This window comes from Chiloscyllium punctatum, chromosome 26 (genome assembly GCF_047496795.1).
Source record: "Chiloscyllium punctatum isolate Juve2018m chromosome 26, sChiPun1.3, whole genome shotgun sequence".
Lineage (NCBI taxonomy): Eukaryota > Metazoa > Chordata > Chondrichthyes > Orectolobiformes > Hemiscylliidae > Chiloscyllium > Chiloscyllium punctatum.
In genome coordinates this window covers 6,398,054-6,416,861 of record NC_092764.1, presented here as the reverse complement: position 1 = coordinate 6,416,861, position 18,808 = coordinate 6,398,054, and the positions used below count along the sequence as shown (strand labels likewise).

The following is an 18,808-nucleotide window of genomic DNA, read 5'->3' as shown; positions in this document are numbered from 1 at the left end:
TGTGACTGGATCAAAAAATGCTTAAAGCTTGCCTTAATAGTTAATTGCATTAACATTGTTTAGCTGATAGGAAACTGATGGAGTTGAGAAGGTTGAGAGATTGTGGAATTTGGGCTTACACCAGTGAGGTACTGAGAGAGTGCTGCACTGTCGGACGTACCATCTTTCAGATGATGCCAAGGCTCATGTTTGGGGGAAGGCTTCTCACCAGTGGCCTTGCCAACATGAGTCTTCCAATCACCATCAGAAAATACAGATTACCCAGCCACTAAGCCTTGCCTGTATGTGTGGGATCTTGCTGTGCACACATTGGCTGCCGTGTATCCTACATTAACTCAGACACTGTGCTCAAAAATCACTTTCATCGGCTGTAAAACATTAAGGCATTCTGAGGTCATGAAAGGTGCTATGTAAATGCACGACTTGCTTTCACACGTAGAATTTAGGTGATAATTAGACGGTGAGAGGCCGCCATTAAATGTTCCCCTTAAAAAACAGTTCGGATTTCCTGGAAAAATGGGGGAACTAAGGAATAAAAGACACACAAACAAAAGTAGAGTTGTTAGGTACCTGTGCTGTCCAGACAGGAGGGAATGTCATTAGAACATCAAAACACAGTGAGAACCTTTACAGACTTTTAAAAATAAATCTATTCACACCCCTCCAGAAGGTGACTCCTATAGAGCACAGAAACCTGACACGACAACAAGGGCAGAATGTTACCTGGCAGTCCATTACATTATCAGCTCAGTTCTCCTTTTACCACTTGTTTGTACAGTTAATCTATCTGGTAGAGACAGGCCCACACTCAAAATTATCACACTCAATAGGAGAAAGAAAATTTCAGTAGCACCTTTACATGTTCCCCATGCACTTCACAGGCAGTGGAAGACATTCTGAAATACACCATCTTGTGTAGCCAAATCATGCACAACAAGATCCCACAGGCAGCTTTGTGATTCATAGGAAGGTGACAGTTTTATTTAATTCACTCATGGCATGTGGATGTCACTGACTGGGTCACCATTGATTGCCTGTCCCTAACTGCCCCTGAGAAGGTGGTGGGGAGCATGTTTTGGGTGGAGATGTAGATAGTGGTTAGGGCACTAAAGGGAATTCCCCAGTTCTTAATTGCAGTCGTAGCTGTGGGAGCTTTCACAACAACCTGAGAGGGTAAATCAGGCCTCTGTTTAATAATTCACCTCAAAATGCCAAGTCTGACACCACCCTCAGAACAGACCCTCCGACAGTGATGTGCACACTCAGAAGTGACCCTGTGCTGGTGCAGCACTCCCTCAGCACTGACCCTTCAACAGTGCAGCACTCCCTCAGTACTGATCCTCCATCAGTATAGCACTCCCTCAGCCCTGACCCTCCGAGAGTGCAGCACTCCCTCAGCCCTGACCCTCCAAGAGTGTGGCACGCCCTCAGCACTGACCCTCTGATAGTGTGGCACTCCTTCAGTACTGACCCTCAGACAGTGCGGTGCAGCATCAGCATTGACCCTCCAACAATACGGCACTCCCTCAGCACTGAATGTCTGACAAATATTGGGTCATTTAGTTTCAATGAGAGGGAAGAATACCCTCTTCTTTAGCTTCTGCTCTTGAATCCATCCGAAAGGTGAGCCATGTCACCAAAAATGTTTATTCATATTCATCAGGACAAATGCAAGAATGCCCAATTTCAATCACAACGATATAGTCCAGAAGAAAAGGATGTTGTTCAGTTGTCAAGTCAACTCTGATTGGCCACAGAGGAAGCAACAGGGAATTACCCAGGAAGCTCTGGGTATCTCACAAAATGCACAAGGCTTGAGCATATTCCTTTGGTGCACTCTATATCTGCAATAAATCCTTTTCTCAACTTTCTTGCTGAGAGATCTTCATGAGTTCTCTACTCCTGTCTGCTATAGGTTTGCTGCACTGAGATTCAAACCTCAGCACTTTGGGACATGATTAATGCCCAGTCTACCTGCAACTGGGAAGGACAAAGTCTCTCAAAAATCCAAACTGTAGATTAAACAAGCTGCTTCTCACTGCTGCAGAGCAGTGGCTATGCAAGTGGCATTCTTCACCAGGAGGAGGTTACTGTCAGTCTGAAAAGAAGTTCTGTTTGCCACACAACTGAGTAACATGCTGTGTCTATTTCTGTGCCAGGTATGTAACCTATACACGTGTGCAGTTGGCTGATCAAATCAAACAGCCTGTAATTTCAGTTCGAGTTATGGAGCTGTACAACATGAAAACAGACCCTTTGGTCCAACTTATTCATGCTGACCAGATCCTAAATTAATGTAGTCCCATTTGCCAGCATTTGGCCCATGTCCCTCTACACCCTTTCCATTTATATACCCATCCAGATGCCTTTTAAATGGGTGGCATGGGGGCTCAGCGCCAGGAACCTGGGTTCGATTCCAGCCTCGGGCAACTGTATGGAGTTTGCACGTTCTCCCCGTGTCTGCATGGGTTTCCTCCGAGTACTCCGATTTCCTCCCACAATCCAAAGATGTGCAAGTTAGGTGGATTGGTCATGCTAAATTGCCCACGGTGTTCAGGAATGTGTAGTTTAGGTGGATTAGTCGGGGTAAATATAGAATAATAGGGTAGGGGAATGGGTCTGGGTGGGTTACTCTTTGTAGGGTCGGTGTGGACTGTTTGGGACTATTGGCCTATTTCCACATTGTAGGGATTCTATGATTATCAAATGTTGTAACCCAAAACGAAACATCTACTTGTTCAATGTTTGGACATCAGCTGCTGATCAGTCCCGAGTGTGCTCATAGCTACAGTAACAACCAATTTAATATCAAGCAATTAAACTTGGTTGTGTGGCTAACGTTCTAGAAGCAACATAATGTCACCTGCAAGCACATATTCCCTGCAAAGAAAAGGATCTGTTCCTTGTGCTTTTTGTGAGATACGCAGCAGCAATGGACCAGCCCATAGATCCTCATTGGTTTCTCCATGCCACACCTTGCCCAGCATCAAATTTTCCAATCGATCAGCATCTATTTCTCCTGTAGTAATTTGTTATAATTTGGTATTCTTGCCATTGTCCTGATGAGAGCAGGACTGAAATCTTCAACAACATGTCTCTGTTTTCAGAAATCCCCAGTCCCATACAATGAAGGTTCACAGTTCCACATTTCTGCTGAGCTTTTATACCTCAGTGGGTCCCAGATCAATGCACAAACAGGAAAGTAGTTTTGCATCATAGTCATTGTTTAAATTTGGGAAACTGAACAGCCTTTTTGGACTCAGCAAACTCCCACAAACAGGAGTGAGAGAATGGCCTTACAATCACCTTCTTCAATGTTGTCAAATTTAAAAAATCACACAACACCAGGTTAGAGTCCAATATATATTTGGACGCACTTTTTTACTCTAAAAATGCACAATCTTCAGGCAGTCAACGCAGACTGTCAATCCATGTAATATTTTCTAAATTCCACTTTGGAAATAGAACCAGTCTGACTCACGATTGGGACACAGACAGACTCTGACATTTAATGCATTGTCTGAGCTGAGATGTCACCTTTTGTTATAAAACCTTAACTTATCCCGAGAAGGTGACTTAAAAGAAGCACTACTGGGACTTACATATTAACGACCTGAAACCTGCAACCCTCTCTAAAAGATGAAAGACTTAACAATCCAGGTTTGTTCAATATATCATTTCAGTTGCATGACACCATAATGTTTTGCTACAAATTCTGTGTCTCATGATCTTAACCTCCATAACCACCTGATGAAGGAGCAGCACTATAAAAGCTAGTGCTTCCAAATAAACCTGTTGGACTATAACCTGGTGTTGTGTGATTTTTAACGTTGCCCACCCCAGTCCAACACCAGCACCTTCTCAACATGACTACCTTCAGTATTGTCAGCTGAGGGATAAATATTTACCACAGCATTGAGGAGGATTGAACAATTCATTGTAAACATTTATCTCCACTGAGAGGCTATTCAGTCCATTGTGTCTGCACCATTGATGGCAATCCAATTGACCAAGTTCTCTTGCTCTTGATCGTCGTCCTGCACCGTATCCTTTTCTCACTTACTTATCCACTTATAGAGTCAGAATCATACAGCATGGAAACAGGCCCTTTGGTCTAACTCATCCACGCTGACCAGATATTCTAAGTTGAGCTAGTCCCAATTGCAGAGTGCCATTTGGCCCATATCTCTCTAAACCATCCCTATTCCTATACCCACCTAGATGCCTTTTAAATGTTGCAATTGTACCAGCTTCCACCACTTCTTCTGGCAGCTCATTCCATACACGCACCACCCTCTGCATGAAAAAGTTACCCTTCAGGTCTTTTTTAAATCTTTGCCCTCTCACTATAATCATATGCCCTCTAGTGTTGAGCGCCCCCACCCTGGGGAAAAGACCTTGACTATTCACTCTATCAATGTCCCTAATGATTTTATAAACCTCCATAATGTCACCCCTCAGCCTCCGATGCTCCAGGGAAAACAGCCCCAGCCTCTCCCTATACTCAAATCCTCCAACCCTGGCAACATCCTTGTAAATCTTTTCTGAATCCTTTCAAGTTTCACAACATCTTTCCGATAGAATTATTTTTGAAATGTGCTGGTGAAGCTGCTTCCACCGCCCTTTTACTCTTGACCCCATCAAGCCGCTTTGTAAAAGTAATTTGCAACATGAAGCTATCTTGAAGTCCTTCATTGGAAACATTTCTCCAGTTGCAATCACTGTGGGAAACTGAGAAACCAATGTATGCACAGCAAGATCCCACAACGAGCAATGAAATTCAATGACCAACGAACAGACAGTCGTTCACTGGGGAGCGTGGTTGGGGATAGGAATGAGAGGTGATCTCACTAAAACTTGCAAAAGTCTGAAAGGGATTGACAGGGTGTATGCAGATAAAATGTATTCCCAGGTTGGAGAGTCTAGAACCGGGGACACACTTTAAAATAAGATGAATGCCATTTAGGTCTGAGATGAGGTGAAATGTACTCAGATGTGGGTGAATCTTTGGAATTCTCTAGCCTGCACAGCTGCGGAATCTCCGTCTTTAACTCTGTTAAAGGGAGAGCCTAACCTTTTTAAATTCACTCATGGGATGTGAGCATCACTGGCTGGTCAGCATTTATTGCCCGTCCCTAGTTGCCCTTTGAGAAGGTGGGGGTGAGCTGCCTTCTTGAACCGCTGCAGTCCACGTGCTGTCCTTATGGAGAAGCTACCAGGATTTTGTTCCAGTGACACTGAAGGATCGGCAATATATTTCCAAGTCAGGATGGTGAGTGGCTTGGAGGGGAACCTGCAGGGAGTGGTGTTCCCATCTGCTGCCTTTGTCCTTCTAGATGGAAGTGGTCATGGGTTTGGAAGTTGCTGTCTGAAGATCTTTGGTGAATTTCTGCAGTGTATCTTGTAGGTAGTACAGACTGCTGCTACTGAGCGTCGGTGTTAGAGGGAGTGGATGTTTGTAGACATGGGCTGTTTTGTCCTGGATGGTGTCAAGATGCTACAGTGTTGTTAGTGCTGCACTAATCCAGGCAAATGTGGAGTACTCCATCACACTCCTGACTTGTGTCTTGTGAGTGATGGACAGACTTTGGGGTGTCAGGAGGTGAGTTACTTGCCACAGTATTCCTAGCGTCGGACCTGCTCTTGTAGCCAATGTGTTTAGTTGGGAAGTCCAGTTGAGTTTCTGTTCAAAGGCAACCCACTGGATGTTGTTAGTGGATTATTAATTGATGGTAACACTCTTCAAAGTCAAGGGGTGGTGGTTAGATTGTCTCTTATTGGAGATGGTCATTGCCTGGTATTTGTGCGGCATGAATGTTCCTTGCCTCTTGTCAGCCCAAGCCTGGATATTGTTCAGATCTTGCAGCATTTGGACAGAGACTACGTCAGTATCTCAGGAGTTGTATATGGTGCTGGACATTGTACAATCAACTGTGAACATCCCCACTTCTGACCTTATGGTGAAGCAGCTGAAGGTGTGTGAGTGTATGCACTACCCTGAGGACGTGTGAGAAAGTGAGCACTGCAGAGTTGGAAAAAGCACAGCAGGTCAGGCAACATCCGAGCAGGACAGTTGGCATTTTGGGCTTAAGCTCTTCATCAGGAAGATGACCACTTCCATTTGGAAGGACAGGGGCAGCAGATACATGGGAACACCACTCCCTGCAAGTTCCCCTCCAAGCCACTCACCACCCTGACTTGGAAATATATCACCGTTCCTTCACTGTCACTGGGTCAAAATCCTGGAACTCCCTCCCTAAGGGGCATTGTGGGTCTCCCTACAGCACATGGACTGCAGATGTTCAAGATGGCAGCTCACCCCCATCTTTCCAATAGGCAACTAGGGACGGGTAATAAATGCTGCGCCCAGGCAGTGATCCACATGTCCCATGAGGGAATAAAAAGACTGGAGCTGAGATGAGTGATGTCCAACAGCCACAAATATGTGTCCAGAGTGTGGTGCTGGAAAAGCACAGCAGGTCAGGCAGCATTGGAGGAGCAGGAGAGTCGATGTTTCGGACATAAGCCCTTCATCAGCCCCTTTTCCAGCACCACATTGTGGGATTTGATCTCCAGCATCTGCAGTCCTCCCTTTCTCCTCGCCACAAAAATGTGCTGGGTATAACTCAGATATCTGTGGGCTATAGGGTTACGGGCTGAAACGCTTCTAAGTGCTGGATCAGCCACGATCGTATTGAAGAGCTAGACGGGCTGAATGGCCTCGCCCCTGTTCCCCATTAGTGTTGGCAAAGACCCCAGAGAAACCCGACGCGCTGGGGGGAATGTGTCTGCTCCAACACGGTGCAGGAAGGTTTGAGTCCGGAGCAGTCCCGGGGCTGGGGTTGGGGTTGGGGCTGAGTTGCGGGGGGAGACAATGAGGGAGTGATCAGGACTCGGGAGGGGCCACGGGAATAAATAAGGGGCTGGGCTGGGAGTGGGGAGGCGCCTCGCTCATGTCCCGCCCCGGAGCTCACTCGCTGGCAAGCGGCTGGTCTGTCTGGAGGAGCTCTCTGTGCTGCTGCCGGGCTCCGGAGCCCAACGCTGGTAGGTACCTGCGCGGCACTTCGACTAGGGGAGGCGGCACAGAACCACACACTCGCTTTCTATCCTTCCTCGCCCGGGGGTGGGGTGGGAGTTGGGTTTGAGTCCGGTGTTGCTGAGGTTTTGGGGGCTTACCCCCTGCTCCGGTTTGGAACAGTCAGCGGGGCGTTTCTAGGGTTTTTTTGGGGGGGGGGAAGGCTGCAGGAATTTCCCTGAAAGTGGCCGGGGTTGGGTTTTCTTTGTTCTCCCTCCGCCCGTGGGGTGGGGGCTGGAAACTGCCCCCTGTCTGTCCCGTTTAGCAGCAGCTTCTCGCTCTCTGTCCGCTTTCGCGACCCCCACCCTGTCCCGGGGAAAGGGGGGGGGGTCCCCGGGGAAAGGGGGGGGTCCCCTGGGGGGGGGGGTCCCCTGGGGGGGGGGGGGGGTCCCCGGGTGTAACTCCCTGTCCCCGGGTGATCCAGTGGATTCCGGGCATGTTTCTCCTTTTTTCCTTCCCCCCCCCCCCCCCCCCCACCAAGTGAGGCGGGGGGGGGGGGGTGCTTCGGGTCTGAGTGAATCGGAGTCACCCCCCCCCCCCCCCCCGGGGAGGGGAGATGTTGGGGTGCCCCCCCACCCCGTGTGAAGTCAGTTGTTTTACTGTCGCTCGGTGTTTAATTGGGGCGGGGGGGGTAACAGATACCACCCAGCGCCCCTCCCGGGGTGGGGGGGGATCCGGGATAGTAGCTGATTCACCCTCAACTGGGGAACGGCCTGGAAATCTCATCTCTTCCTTCCCCCTTACCCCCCCCTCATAAAACTGGGAGGGAGGGGGTAAAATCCATCACCCCCCCCCCCCCAGAACCAATGTGACTAGAAACGGAATCTGTTCTCCAATCCCCCTGCCCCGGGGCGGGGGGAGCTGGGATAGCCCCCTCCTTCTGTTCTTGGGGAGGGGGGGGTGAATTTTATAAAAAGTGGAAGTCTCCTCGAACACTCTGGAATGGCTTTCCAGAGAGAGGTCTGTCTCTTTCTCTCCTCTCCTCCCTTCTCCCCCTCCCTTTCCTCCCCGGGTTAGGGGGCAGGGTGTGGCGGCTGAATGCCCCCTTCCCCCGGGGTCACTCGGTTCCAGCCTGGGTTTTGTGGGGGGAGGGGGGGGGGTGTTTATAGCGTCCCCGCTTTGGGAAGGCTTTCCATCCCCTCACCACCCCCCCCCCCCCCCGGGCTGACTGTTCAGGGAGGGGGGGTCAGGGGTATTTTCCCCAGCTCCTTGCTGTCGGTCAGACTCTCCTCCTCATTTCATTCCAGCTGGGGCTCTGGGGGAGGGGGGTGGGGAAGAGGGAGCAGTCTGAAAAATCCCCCCCCCCCCCCCCCAACATCCAGCTTCAGTTGGAGTCTTTGTCCGTGTAGAAACACTAAGTCCTTTAAAGATTTACTGAGTTTTTTTGGAGTCCCGAGTTTGAATATAACGCATTAAATCTGTGTCTTTACCTGATTTTCCGATTGGAGTGAAAAAGCTGAGTGTTGGTGAATGTGAACTGTCTGGGCAGGACTCTAGGTTCCACACTGGATTTGAAGAGTGTTAACCGGCGGGAGAGGCTGGAGTAACAGCTGACCAGGAACGTGTAAACCTCGGCTCTTTCGGAACGGGAGGACAGCAGTGAGCCCTGGTCTAGATCAGACCCCCCCCGAGACAAATTGGTGATGGATGAGGCTAGACACGTTTTGACAATGAATTTGCAAATGCACTGAATGGCTGACTCGATTCGTTTAATTCAATCACTACCATTGGTCTTTGTCCCAGATTCAGGTTTTAATGGCCTGAAGCCTTTTTAAAATAGATTTCAATAGTGTTTGTAAATGGGAACGATCAGGAAAGAGTGAAGTGTTTTTAGGAGGAGGGGTGGCTGATTTTAAAAGGATAAATAATGTAAAACTCCCCAGGTCTAATCTTCATGGGAGGTGCTTCTTGCACTAAAACATAAATCTGGAATTATTCCTCTTTAAAAGGAATAGGAGGATGTTTATGTATAGCATCTGTCTGAATAGTCTGTTTTCACTTCTGGGATGTGGGTGTTGGCTGGGCCCAGCATTTATTGCCTGTCCCTAGTTGCCCCTTGAGAAGGTGGGGGGTGAGCTGCCTCCTTGAACTGCTGTAGCCCATGTGCTAGGAATCCCACAATGCCCCCCTGAGGTAGATTTGTCCCAGTGACTGAAGGAACAATGATATTGGGGTGTGGCTTGGAGAGCTTCCAGGATGTTCCCGCATATCTGGCTACCTTCTAGATGGTAATGATTATGGGTTTGGAGGGAGCATTTGTGAATTCCTCTATCAAATCTTGGTGGTGGTAGTAGTAATGTATTTTGAGCATTGAAGAGTAGGTGGTTTGGTCCACTGAGCCTATTTCTGCCCCTGAGCTATTTTAGGCTGATCTTGTATTTAAACTTCCTTGGGCTACCTTCATATCCCTTGATATTTTGTCTGTTGTGACTGAACTTCTGCTGTTTCCTTAGTCTGGAATTCACTGTCCATCTGCTCACCTAAAGTAACAAGTTCCTCTTTGCTCCTAAAATACTGGTCTTTGATTGTCTTCTGTTCTAGTCACTTTCAGTAAGGGGTACCATCTACATTGAGCCTAGAGAATAGCTTTGATGACATTACCTCTACAGAGAATTATTGATTTTGGTTGTCTCAATCTCTCCTAGGCTGTCTTGCCATCCTGTAAACTTGGTTTGAACTCTTGCACACCATAGTAGTTTCCTCTTTTCCAAGGGACTAAACTCAACATCACTCCACAATTTGTCTCCGCGCATGCCAATAAATGCAAGCAGCCATTGTTCCTTGTTGTGCACCAATAGTCAAGGCCATGTACCACTTCCTAGTTGCTACTACACATTCATGTTGGCTCTTGTCCATGAACTAGGTCACCTTGATTGGAAGGTCTTGATATTCAAGACAGTCGTTTTAAGAAAAGTTTCAAATTTGTCTACCCTTTACTACATTAAATACCCAATACCCTGAAGCCTCTTACTTCCTGCTGAAGTAATAGTATGCAGGCATAACTTGGAGGGAATGAACATGCCTTTTGGCCTTGTTTCGGTTCTAGCCTTTTGGAATCTGTTGCCTTCCAATGGGCAAAATGCATTTGAATAGACTTGGTGAATTTTGCTATTGCAGAACTTAGATCTGGTGAAGCCATGTCCTCCATGGACTCAGCAGTTCACTGATTGCAGTATTGGCCAAAGGCAACTGCCAGGCATCCAGCACATGCCACACTAGGCACAACTCTGCCCTGCTCAGATTATGATAGCAGATAACAACCAAATGGTGTTTTTGCATCTTAGTTGACATCACCTGGCAGCAGATCCACCATCGTCTGTCATCCCACTCTTTCCTGTCTTCAAGCACCTGACCCTTCTCCCAGAGGTTGCTCCTAGTTGAGTGAACTGCAGGTCAGGCCATTGGAGTGAGCAACCAAGACACAGCCTGCTTGTCACTATTTTACCCATGACCACCACATCCACTGATCTATTGCCAAAGCTCTTCCCAAGACACCTGAAAACAAACCTTCCATTTGGAAGGATATGGGCAACAGATGTATGGAAACTCCTCAAAGCTGCTCATTGTATCATCCTGATTTTGAACTAATCACTGTTTCTTCAGTGAGCTACCTACTTAACCACTGTACCTACACAATGCAAACTTGGCAATTCAAGGTAAGAAATGCCACTTGACGAAACAAGGGTGGGCAATAATTGTTGGTCTCGTTAATACCCATTTGAATAAAAGACCATTAGGTTTAAAATTTTATTGCTAGCCATGAGTGAATCAAAATTCAATCAAAACTATTAGAATTCAGAATTCTGTTCTAGAACACAATCTTCTCAGCTAATGGTCACTTTGAGCTGTTTGACTCCAATGTGACAACCTGAGTATACAGAAACTAGACATGTCCCCATGTAACTGCTTGATCTCTTGTTCTCAACCTTAGTGTTAGAACCATAACTGGCATTTGTGGTGATGCAGACTCTTTCCCCCAGTATGGTCCTGAAGTCTGAAATGTGCTTGTACTGCTTGGGAAAAGACTGAAGTAATATCAATATAAATCTGAACTAATAGCTGACCACTATGCTTGCCAACAGACCTACAGTGGCACTAATCTGCTTATTATCAACACAAGTGCAGAGCAAAGGGTTATTTTAGATTGAAAAAACTGTACATTTTGGAACAACTGAACAGATGTCAGCCTACAAAGTACTTCAATGCTCTAATTTCTAACTCTTGCAGGATATTAGTTGGATATGAGGGGCTACTTTGATAGTGTACAGGATTTTATTGTATCTCATTAATAATGACCTCTTGGGTCGAAACATGTATGCTTTTAATCATCCTGGTGATGGCGGCATGGGACATTGGATCTGGATTGCTGAAGTGAGCCTTCCTGTCAGGAATTAGAGGGCTGAATAATCCTTATCCCTTCAGACAAATGAGAATTTTTGGTTGTCTCAATTTGCCTTGCCTGTTCACATCAAGTGAAACTTTCATATTGAAATGCATAGCCATGTTTATAAAACAAGTCAGAAGTAATTTTGCTACAACTCTACAGGGCATTGAGTAAAATCTAGTTTTGCCTTTGAGTTTTAAGGAAACATTATTATTATCAATGCTATCTCTACACTAAACTGTTAATGTAGCCAATAAGTATAGCTAGACAAAGTCATGTGAAATTCTCTCCACTTTAACTTAACTAGGTTTCTGAATATTTTAAGGAGAAACTCAACATGACAGTCAATATAATGTGCTGTAGAATTGCAGTAGTAAAAGTATACTTGAGATCTATAGGCTCACTAATGCTTAACCAATTCACCAAGTGAAATGAAGGTTGGCCAGGCCACTTTGGCAGGGTCATTCTGTGCCTGGTGACTTTATTTTTTGCAATGATTAGTCTGCAGTTATTGCAGATCATCTGTTGAAGCACTGGTCACTTTCAAGTCTTTCTCTTGGGCTTGAATCAGCTGTTGTGCTCACCAGCTGGCTTTTAAAATGCAGCTTGCAAGCTGAGTATCTTGTTAAGACATGATCTAGACTTACAATGATATTCCCCTTAACTGTTTATTCAATTACCAGTCTGGCTTTGCAACTCCAATAGCATACCAGTTTGCCTATTTTTTCCCATGTTTGGAATTGAGCCATATGGCACAGCTGACCTGAAGGAGTTACCTTGAAAGGTTGAGCAGGTTGGACTGTATTTAGTTTGGGTGATTGACATGATCAGTAGTCTAGATTAGAGTGGTGCTGGAACACCACTCCTTTCCTATTTGCTCAAAGCATCTATTTTCCTGCTGGGATGCTGTCTGACCTGCTGTGCTTTTCCAGTGCCACTCTAATCTCGACTGAAGACCAGCATCTGCAGTCCTCCCTTTTTTTTTTTGCTATGTTCTAGATTCCTCTCTTAAAGATTATTGACCATGGGGGAAGGGCTTTCTTAACACGAAAGTAAATCTTCTGTTCCAAAAGTTTTAACGTTTAGAATTTTTTGTGGAAGCTGCATTTTTGAGCATATTTGAGCTGAGTTGCAGATTAACAATTAGGAAAGTGGAGTTAAGGCCACAAAAAGATCCATTTGTCAGATGGTACAGCAGGTTTAATGGGCCAAATGGCCACTAGCTTGCTCTTTTTGTGGAAGAAAATATCCACTAAGTGTGCTAATCACTTATTTAATCTAATATCTCTCAAGTCAGTTTGCTAAAGTCAAAATGCTAGTTTCTTTAGCAAGGCTTTAGCAGCTCAAACAACTTGTGAAGTGTTAAAATGAGACTGCTTAAAGATTACATGCCAATAACTCTATTGTAAATCAATAAACATGTATTGATTCTGTCACATCAGAATTCCTGTCCCAAAACCTACTCTTCTATTACAATCCCAACTGAATTTTATAACATGCTATGTCTTGTGTGCTGCAAATGATGGGGTTAAGATTTTGCATCAGTCCATCCTGTTTCGTTAGTTTCCCTTTGGAAGCTAATCCTAATAGCAGTTTAAAAACTCAGCCAGCAGCAGCTCCTGTGATTAAAGTGCTATCCTCCCCAGGGACAGCAGCCCCAAGTAATCAATGGCTAAAAGCCACTTTGTTACAGCTGCATGTTTTTGGAAATGGTCTGCTATCTAGATTACATCAATCCCTTCTGTTTTAGCAAGATCTAATCTTGCCATCAATTAATCCCATTACCACTATATCTTACTCCTGGAATCAATAAAATCATGTTAGTCTAGATTTAATTAGATTAAATTTATTTATCTATTTGTGGGTACCTCTCTTTAGAGTTCTAGAGATCAAAATGTTTGATCTCTGGTCAATGGCCCCATGAATCTAATTGTCTAGATTTCCATGGGTGTGGCAATGGTTAATTAAAGGGAAGTTAATTGGTATAGGCTGTCTTTTCTGAAATTATTTTTCTTTCCTTGATTTCATCATGCCTTTTGAATGAAATGAGCATGTCTGGTCAGGCTTGTTGACACCTGTTCAGGCACTTGGTGTGGTGCCAGAAGGTACTTCCCATTTGTGAAATTTATAATGTGGGACAATGAAGTGGCATATGAGTGAGGACAGCTAATTCTGCATCAGAACTGAAGCAACAGCAAACCATCCTAACAATGTCCATCTGCCCAAAAAGGAACTGTATTGAACCACAATCTCTATATTAGGGCACAACAGGAGAGACTGGTTTCTGTCTGGTATAATTGCAATGATTGGAATTTGAGCAGGAAATGGTATAGCATGACCATGTACAAATCAATGATCTTTAACATCTGTAGTCTGAGCATGATCACTACCAATTTCATGTGTTGGCAAACTTGTTCAATAAACTTATTTTACAAATAATACTAACATGGCTAGTCCACTTCCATTACACTGACCAAAATGGAACGGGACTAGACAATTAGTGTATGGCTTAGAGCAGGTCAGAATCTGGAAGGTCCGTGAGTAACTCACCACCTGATTTCCCCAAAGCCTGTCCACCATCTACAAGGCACTAATTGGGAGTGTGATGGAATACTCCCCAGTTGCCTGGATGGGTGCAGCTCCAACAACATTCTAAAATTGACATCATCCAGGACTATGGAGCCCATAATGATTGGCACTGCATCTTAAAAACATCCTCCAACATTTAGTAGCAGTGGTGAAGAAATTCATCCTGGACGATATATCAAACCCACTACCAGTTCCATCTAGAAGGACAAGGGCAGCAGACACATGTGAATATCACAAACTTCCCTTCCAAGCCACTTCCATCCTGACTTGGAAATGTATTGCTGTTCCTTCATCACTGGGTGACAGGCAGCTAACCACCAGAAGCAATCAATGCTGTCCCAGCCAGTCACTACATCTCAACCTAAATTAATCAGTCAGATGTATGAACTTCATGGTTAAGGTGCAAGTGTAACAATAGCACTGGTAACTCAGTACCCCTTCATACCTTTTCCATCCTCTGTGCAGCCTGATGCTGAATTGCTGGAATGTAGTAAGATCTTAGCAATGCTCCCAATTAAAATTCTTTCTGCCTGTTTTGCCACTAACTGTACACCATTGCTTGCAATTATGCAAATTACTCCTGTCGACATACTATCTGAGATTTCCAATAAGATGTCTTGTGCTTCACTGTCTAAGATGACTAGAGCTGCTTGTGTAAAGCAATGTCCATTTTTATTCACCTGACATCTTGAATGTTTCCACTCTCAGATAACGACAATATGGGTGGCAGGCTGAGTAGGAAGAAGAGGGGCTACAATGTGAATGACCCAAAAGACAGCAAACCTGCTACAGCGTCCACTGACCAGCCTGAGGTGAAGCAAGATGAGCCTGAAAGCAGGGATGTTTCCAAGGAACAGTTCAAGACTCCAGAAGCTGAGCTGCCTGACCAGCAACCAGATGAGGCCCCCAAAACAACTGGTGAAACCACTGCAGGAAACCAAACTGACCTGACCACCGTGACCATTGAAAGCAAAGCAGGCATTGATCCTCAGGATAATGAGGCAGTACATTCTTCAGAGGCACAAGAGAGTGCAACCTTTACAAATTCTGTAAAAGCAACAGAAGAACTGAGCCAGGAGGAGCATCTAACAAAAGCTGAGGTTGAGAGCTCAATGCCGGGTATTGTCTCCAGTGCTGCAGTTCATATGCCAGTGCCTAGTGAAGAGAAGCCAAGTGATATGGTGGCAGTGTGCAGCCCAGATGGAGAAGCCCAGGAGGAACCAATTCTGGACACAGAAGGGAGTGTGACTGAAGTGTCAAATCTGCCAACTGAGGGGAGATTCCACTCTGACCATGCTGCACCAAAAATCATGGAAGACAGTCCACAATCTCCCTCTAGTGTGAGCCCAGATGCCAAAGTAGAAACTGGCCAAGTTCCTGAAGAAACTGCTGAGATGTCTATGCAAGAGTTGACCAAAACCCAGGATAGTCTTTCCCAACAACCTGCTGTGAAAGAACCAGCTGACAGCTCTGACCTAGAGAGAAAGCCTGAGCCTGGAGTTGAAAATGTGCCACATGAGGACAAGACACCAAAATTGTCTGAAATAACAGAAGAAACTGCTATTGATGTTGTTTTGAAGAATGAAATGGCCAAATGTGCAGATCTAGAGAAAAATGTTCTTGGACCATGCAGTAAGGATGAAGTTCAGGAAAAGCTGGTGAGTGAGTCTATTCTCACCACTGACCAAATAGTAGCTGATCTAAAAACAGAAACAGTCGAGAATTCTGACAATTTGCAAGATGGTTCTGCTCAAGGGCTCACTACTGAGTTGTTAGATCAAGACAAAGTGCTGGAAGGTTCTGGAAATCTATCTGTAGACACTTTGAAGGAGAACAGTGTACCAGAAAGTGTGACTGATTTAGTTCCAGTAGATCCAAAGGATTCTGATACTGACCATGCACCAGAGAATACACTCCACATAGTCACAAAATCACCAGATTCTGTGGTGGCTGAATGTGCTCCAGAGCTGATTACTCCAGTAACTGGGAAGGAAGTGATCCCAGCAAGATCTCCAGATTCCACAGCAGTGGAATGTGCTCCCAGGGCTAGCCCAAATGTAGAGAAGGAAGTGTCTGAAACCAAGAGTGAACCAATTCCAGAACAGAGCTGCCAAGACAGTGCAGAAGTAGACCTGCTTAACAGCAGTTCTGAGAAAATACCAGCTATTAAGCTCACTGTCTGTGCAGAAGCATCACAGGAAGAGAAAGTAGAAATGGATACAGAACTAACCACTAAGGAGTCTACAAATGTTTTTGACACCACTGATTCAGATCCCCAAAATGAAGTGCTTCCTGAGAAACAGTCCACTTCATACTCTACTGAATTGTCTTTGGATCCAGAAATTGTGGAAGTAGGTAAGACTTCAGAGCTTCCTGTCACAGAATCCAGAGGTTCTCCAGATCTTGGAGAACAAGGTCCAACTGATATGACCAAGACAGAGGCTGCTGTTTCTACAGAAAATGGGCCAGTGGTGGATGGTGTGATAAACCAGAGTGAAAAGACCTGCCTTGGTGAGACTCCTGTTCCTAATGGGACCCCTTTAGATACTGAAGTGGGAGATTTCAGCAAATCCATAAGCCAAGTTGAAGTGAATGGTCAAAATGAACCTGCTGAAGAGCATCTTCAAGGCAAGAATTGTGATATGAAGAGTGACCCAACAAAATGTAAATCCATTGAGCAAGTTGATGGAAATAGATCTCTAGAGGAACCTGATCAAATCTTGGATTCAGGGCTGAGTAGATGTGACCATGAAATGGGAATCCAAAGCAGTGAACTAATTACTGAATAAACCACCTGTGGAAAGTGGAAGATGTGGAATTTTGGATCTTATTCAAACCAATAGCATCTTGGTTTGATTTGAGGAAGGACTGAGCTTAACTGTGCTGCAAGTAGGGGACACTTTTTTTTAACCTGCAGTATATATGAATTTGACTGGTTCCATCATCTATCTATTTATCTTACAGATGACTAAAGATCAATGAAGACCCAGCCTTGTGCCAAGAGTGCTTGGGATGCAAACTGTCAAATGAATACTTTTTTAGGCATGTAAATGCTACAGTGATTTGAGATGCACACTTGAATAGTTGAGGTAACTAATCTTTAACTCCACCTGTTTTGCAAGATCAGTTGTAACTAATTGGATAATGTGAAGGTTTTAAAATTTCAGTGCTTTGAAAACTTAATAAATTATGTATCATACTTGACCCAGTTTTCTGTTTTAAGTTGTGAAGTTGCATTGGCAAAATTTGCCATTTCTCCTAATAAAGCAGACCTGGATCTGAAAAATGCTGGTGCCTTTGTGGGCCCAGCAGTCACTGAAGCAGAATTCATGTTGAGTCCAGTATGGCTTTTCAAAGTCTGTGCTGGTCTCTAATATTAAACTCCTCCTTTTGAACCTGCTGAGTTTCCCCTGCACCTTCTTTGTTACTGCAATAAAATGGGTTCTAATTGGCAAGGATAAACTCTCTAATCTTGAATTTGGTAATTAATCCTGACAGTGATCTGGTGTTTTTTTTTGGGGGGGGGGGGGGGGGGGGGGGTGGGAGAGAGAGAGAGAGAGAGAGAAGCAAAGCCTTAGTGGAATGCAGGTCATCTTTCTGTTACCAGTGGTCCATGCTAGAATTTACTGGTCATAACAATGACAGGGTTAACACTTTGTTCCTCGTCACCCTGAACACTCAACTATCCCATTCTAGTTCTAATTTAACACTTCAAAATAGCTGTGTAAACTGAAGACCAAGGCAATTTATTGCATCTGTTTTAATACAGACATGAAGACTGTCTTCACTAATCAAACAGCTTTACTCCTTCCCTATAACACCAGCTCTACCACCTGCATACCTATTGGTACAGAGATTATTCCATGGTGGAAGGATTAAATTGAATATTTTGTGCACTTTCTCAAGCTTGTGTAATCTCTTCCCTGTTTAAGACCCCTTTTGAGGTAGAAGGCTGGGATCCTTGCAGATAGACTAGTCTGGTGAGACTATGGTTGACTTTTTAAACTGAGGGCATTTGGAAATTGGTTGTGTGGGCTTTAATGCTACATTACCAGCTGCTGGGTTTATGGTCCATCATTTGAACAATCTCCTCTGCTCGTGAACTGGGATGCTAACAATTAATTCCCCCTGAGAACCTTGTGAACTTTCTCAATTACTTCCTCAGTACAGAATTAGTTACAATACCTCCCAGTTCCTCTTGAAAAATATCAAGTAACCTCTAGATGATAAAGTCATTTCAAATTAACCCAGTATCTATGTAATGCATAAAGGAACTCTTGTACAATAGTGAATATACTTAAATATTTTGTAATAGGAAGGTCAAAGACATAGATTTTTGATCTATTAATGGCATTGGTTTTGTCAAATAGCTATCCAGTTAGTTGTTCTCACCTCCACCCCACAACCCTGCAATTTTAAAAATTTTTTTTGTTGCTACATTTCCTTCATTTAAAATTACTGAAACCTGCTACATACAGCTTGACAGCAGAACAGCAATGCCATTACCACAAGATGAGGAAACAACTGCTTTTGTTCCTCCACTCCACTTCATTGTTTTTCTGTTTTAGACCTGTTTAGTTCCTCCAGCATCTGTTTGCTTTCGTAACTTGCATTTCAAAATGCCAAAAAAAAAAAATTTGGCTTTAGAGTTCATTAAGTAATGGGAAGTTACAATTCTGTTCACTACAAGGCTTTTACCATATTATTGAAATAATGGCCTCATCCATGAGTTTTTTTTTTGCATTTTGTAACTGCTTAAT

The 18,808-nt window shown here is 44.6% G+C and overlaps 1 protein-coding gene and 1 long non-coding RNA gene across 3 annotated transcripts in view; one reads left to right on the top strand and one right to left on the bottom strand.

Moving 5' to 3' along the window:
• LOC140496274 (uncharacterized) overlaps positions 1-8,698 on the bottom strand; it is a 45,017-nt gene extending 36,319 nt beyond the window's left edge. For both annotated transcript variants that reach the window (XR_011964228.1, XR_011964229.1), the window contains exon 1: positions 8,506-8,698. This is a non-coding gene — a long non-coding RNA (uncharacterized lncRNA). The remainder of the gene's footprint in view (positions 1-8,505) is intronic.
• Positions 6,938-17,252, top strand: LOC140496272 (uncharacterized). Its single transcript, XM_072595819.1, has 2 exons — positions 6,938-7,044; positions 14,757-17,252. Exons 1-2 carry the CDS (start codon positions 6,954-6,956, stop codon positions 16,835-16,837), a joined length of 2,172 nt encoding a protein of 723 aa, XP_072451920.1. The 5' UTR covers positions 6,938-6,953; the 3' UTR covers positions 16,838-17,252.
• Positions 17,253-18,808: the final 1,556 nt, after the last annotated feature.

Bases quoted from the DNA above. Each gene is read 5' to 3' on its own strand.
- LOC140496272 (XM_072595819.1), top strand. From the start codon at position 6,954: ATGTCCCGCCCCGGAGCTCACTCGCTGGCAAGCGGCTGGTCTGTCTGG. The intron at 7,045-14,756 runs GTAGGTACCTGC...TTCCACTCTCAG, and splicing joins GGCTCCGGAGCCCAACGCTG to ATAACGACAATATGGGTGGC.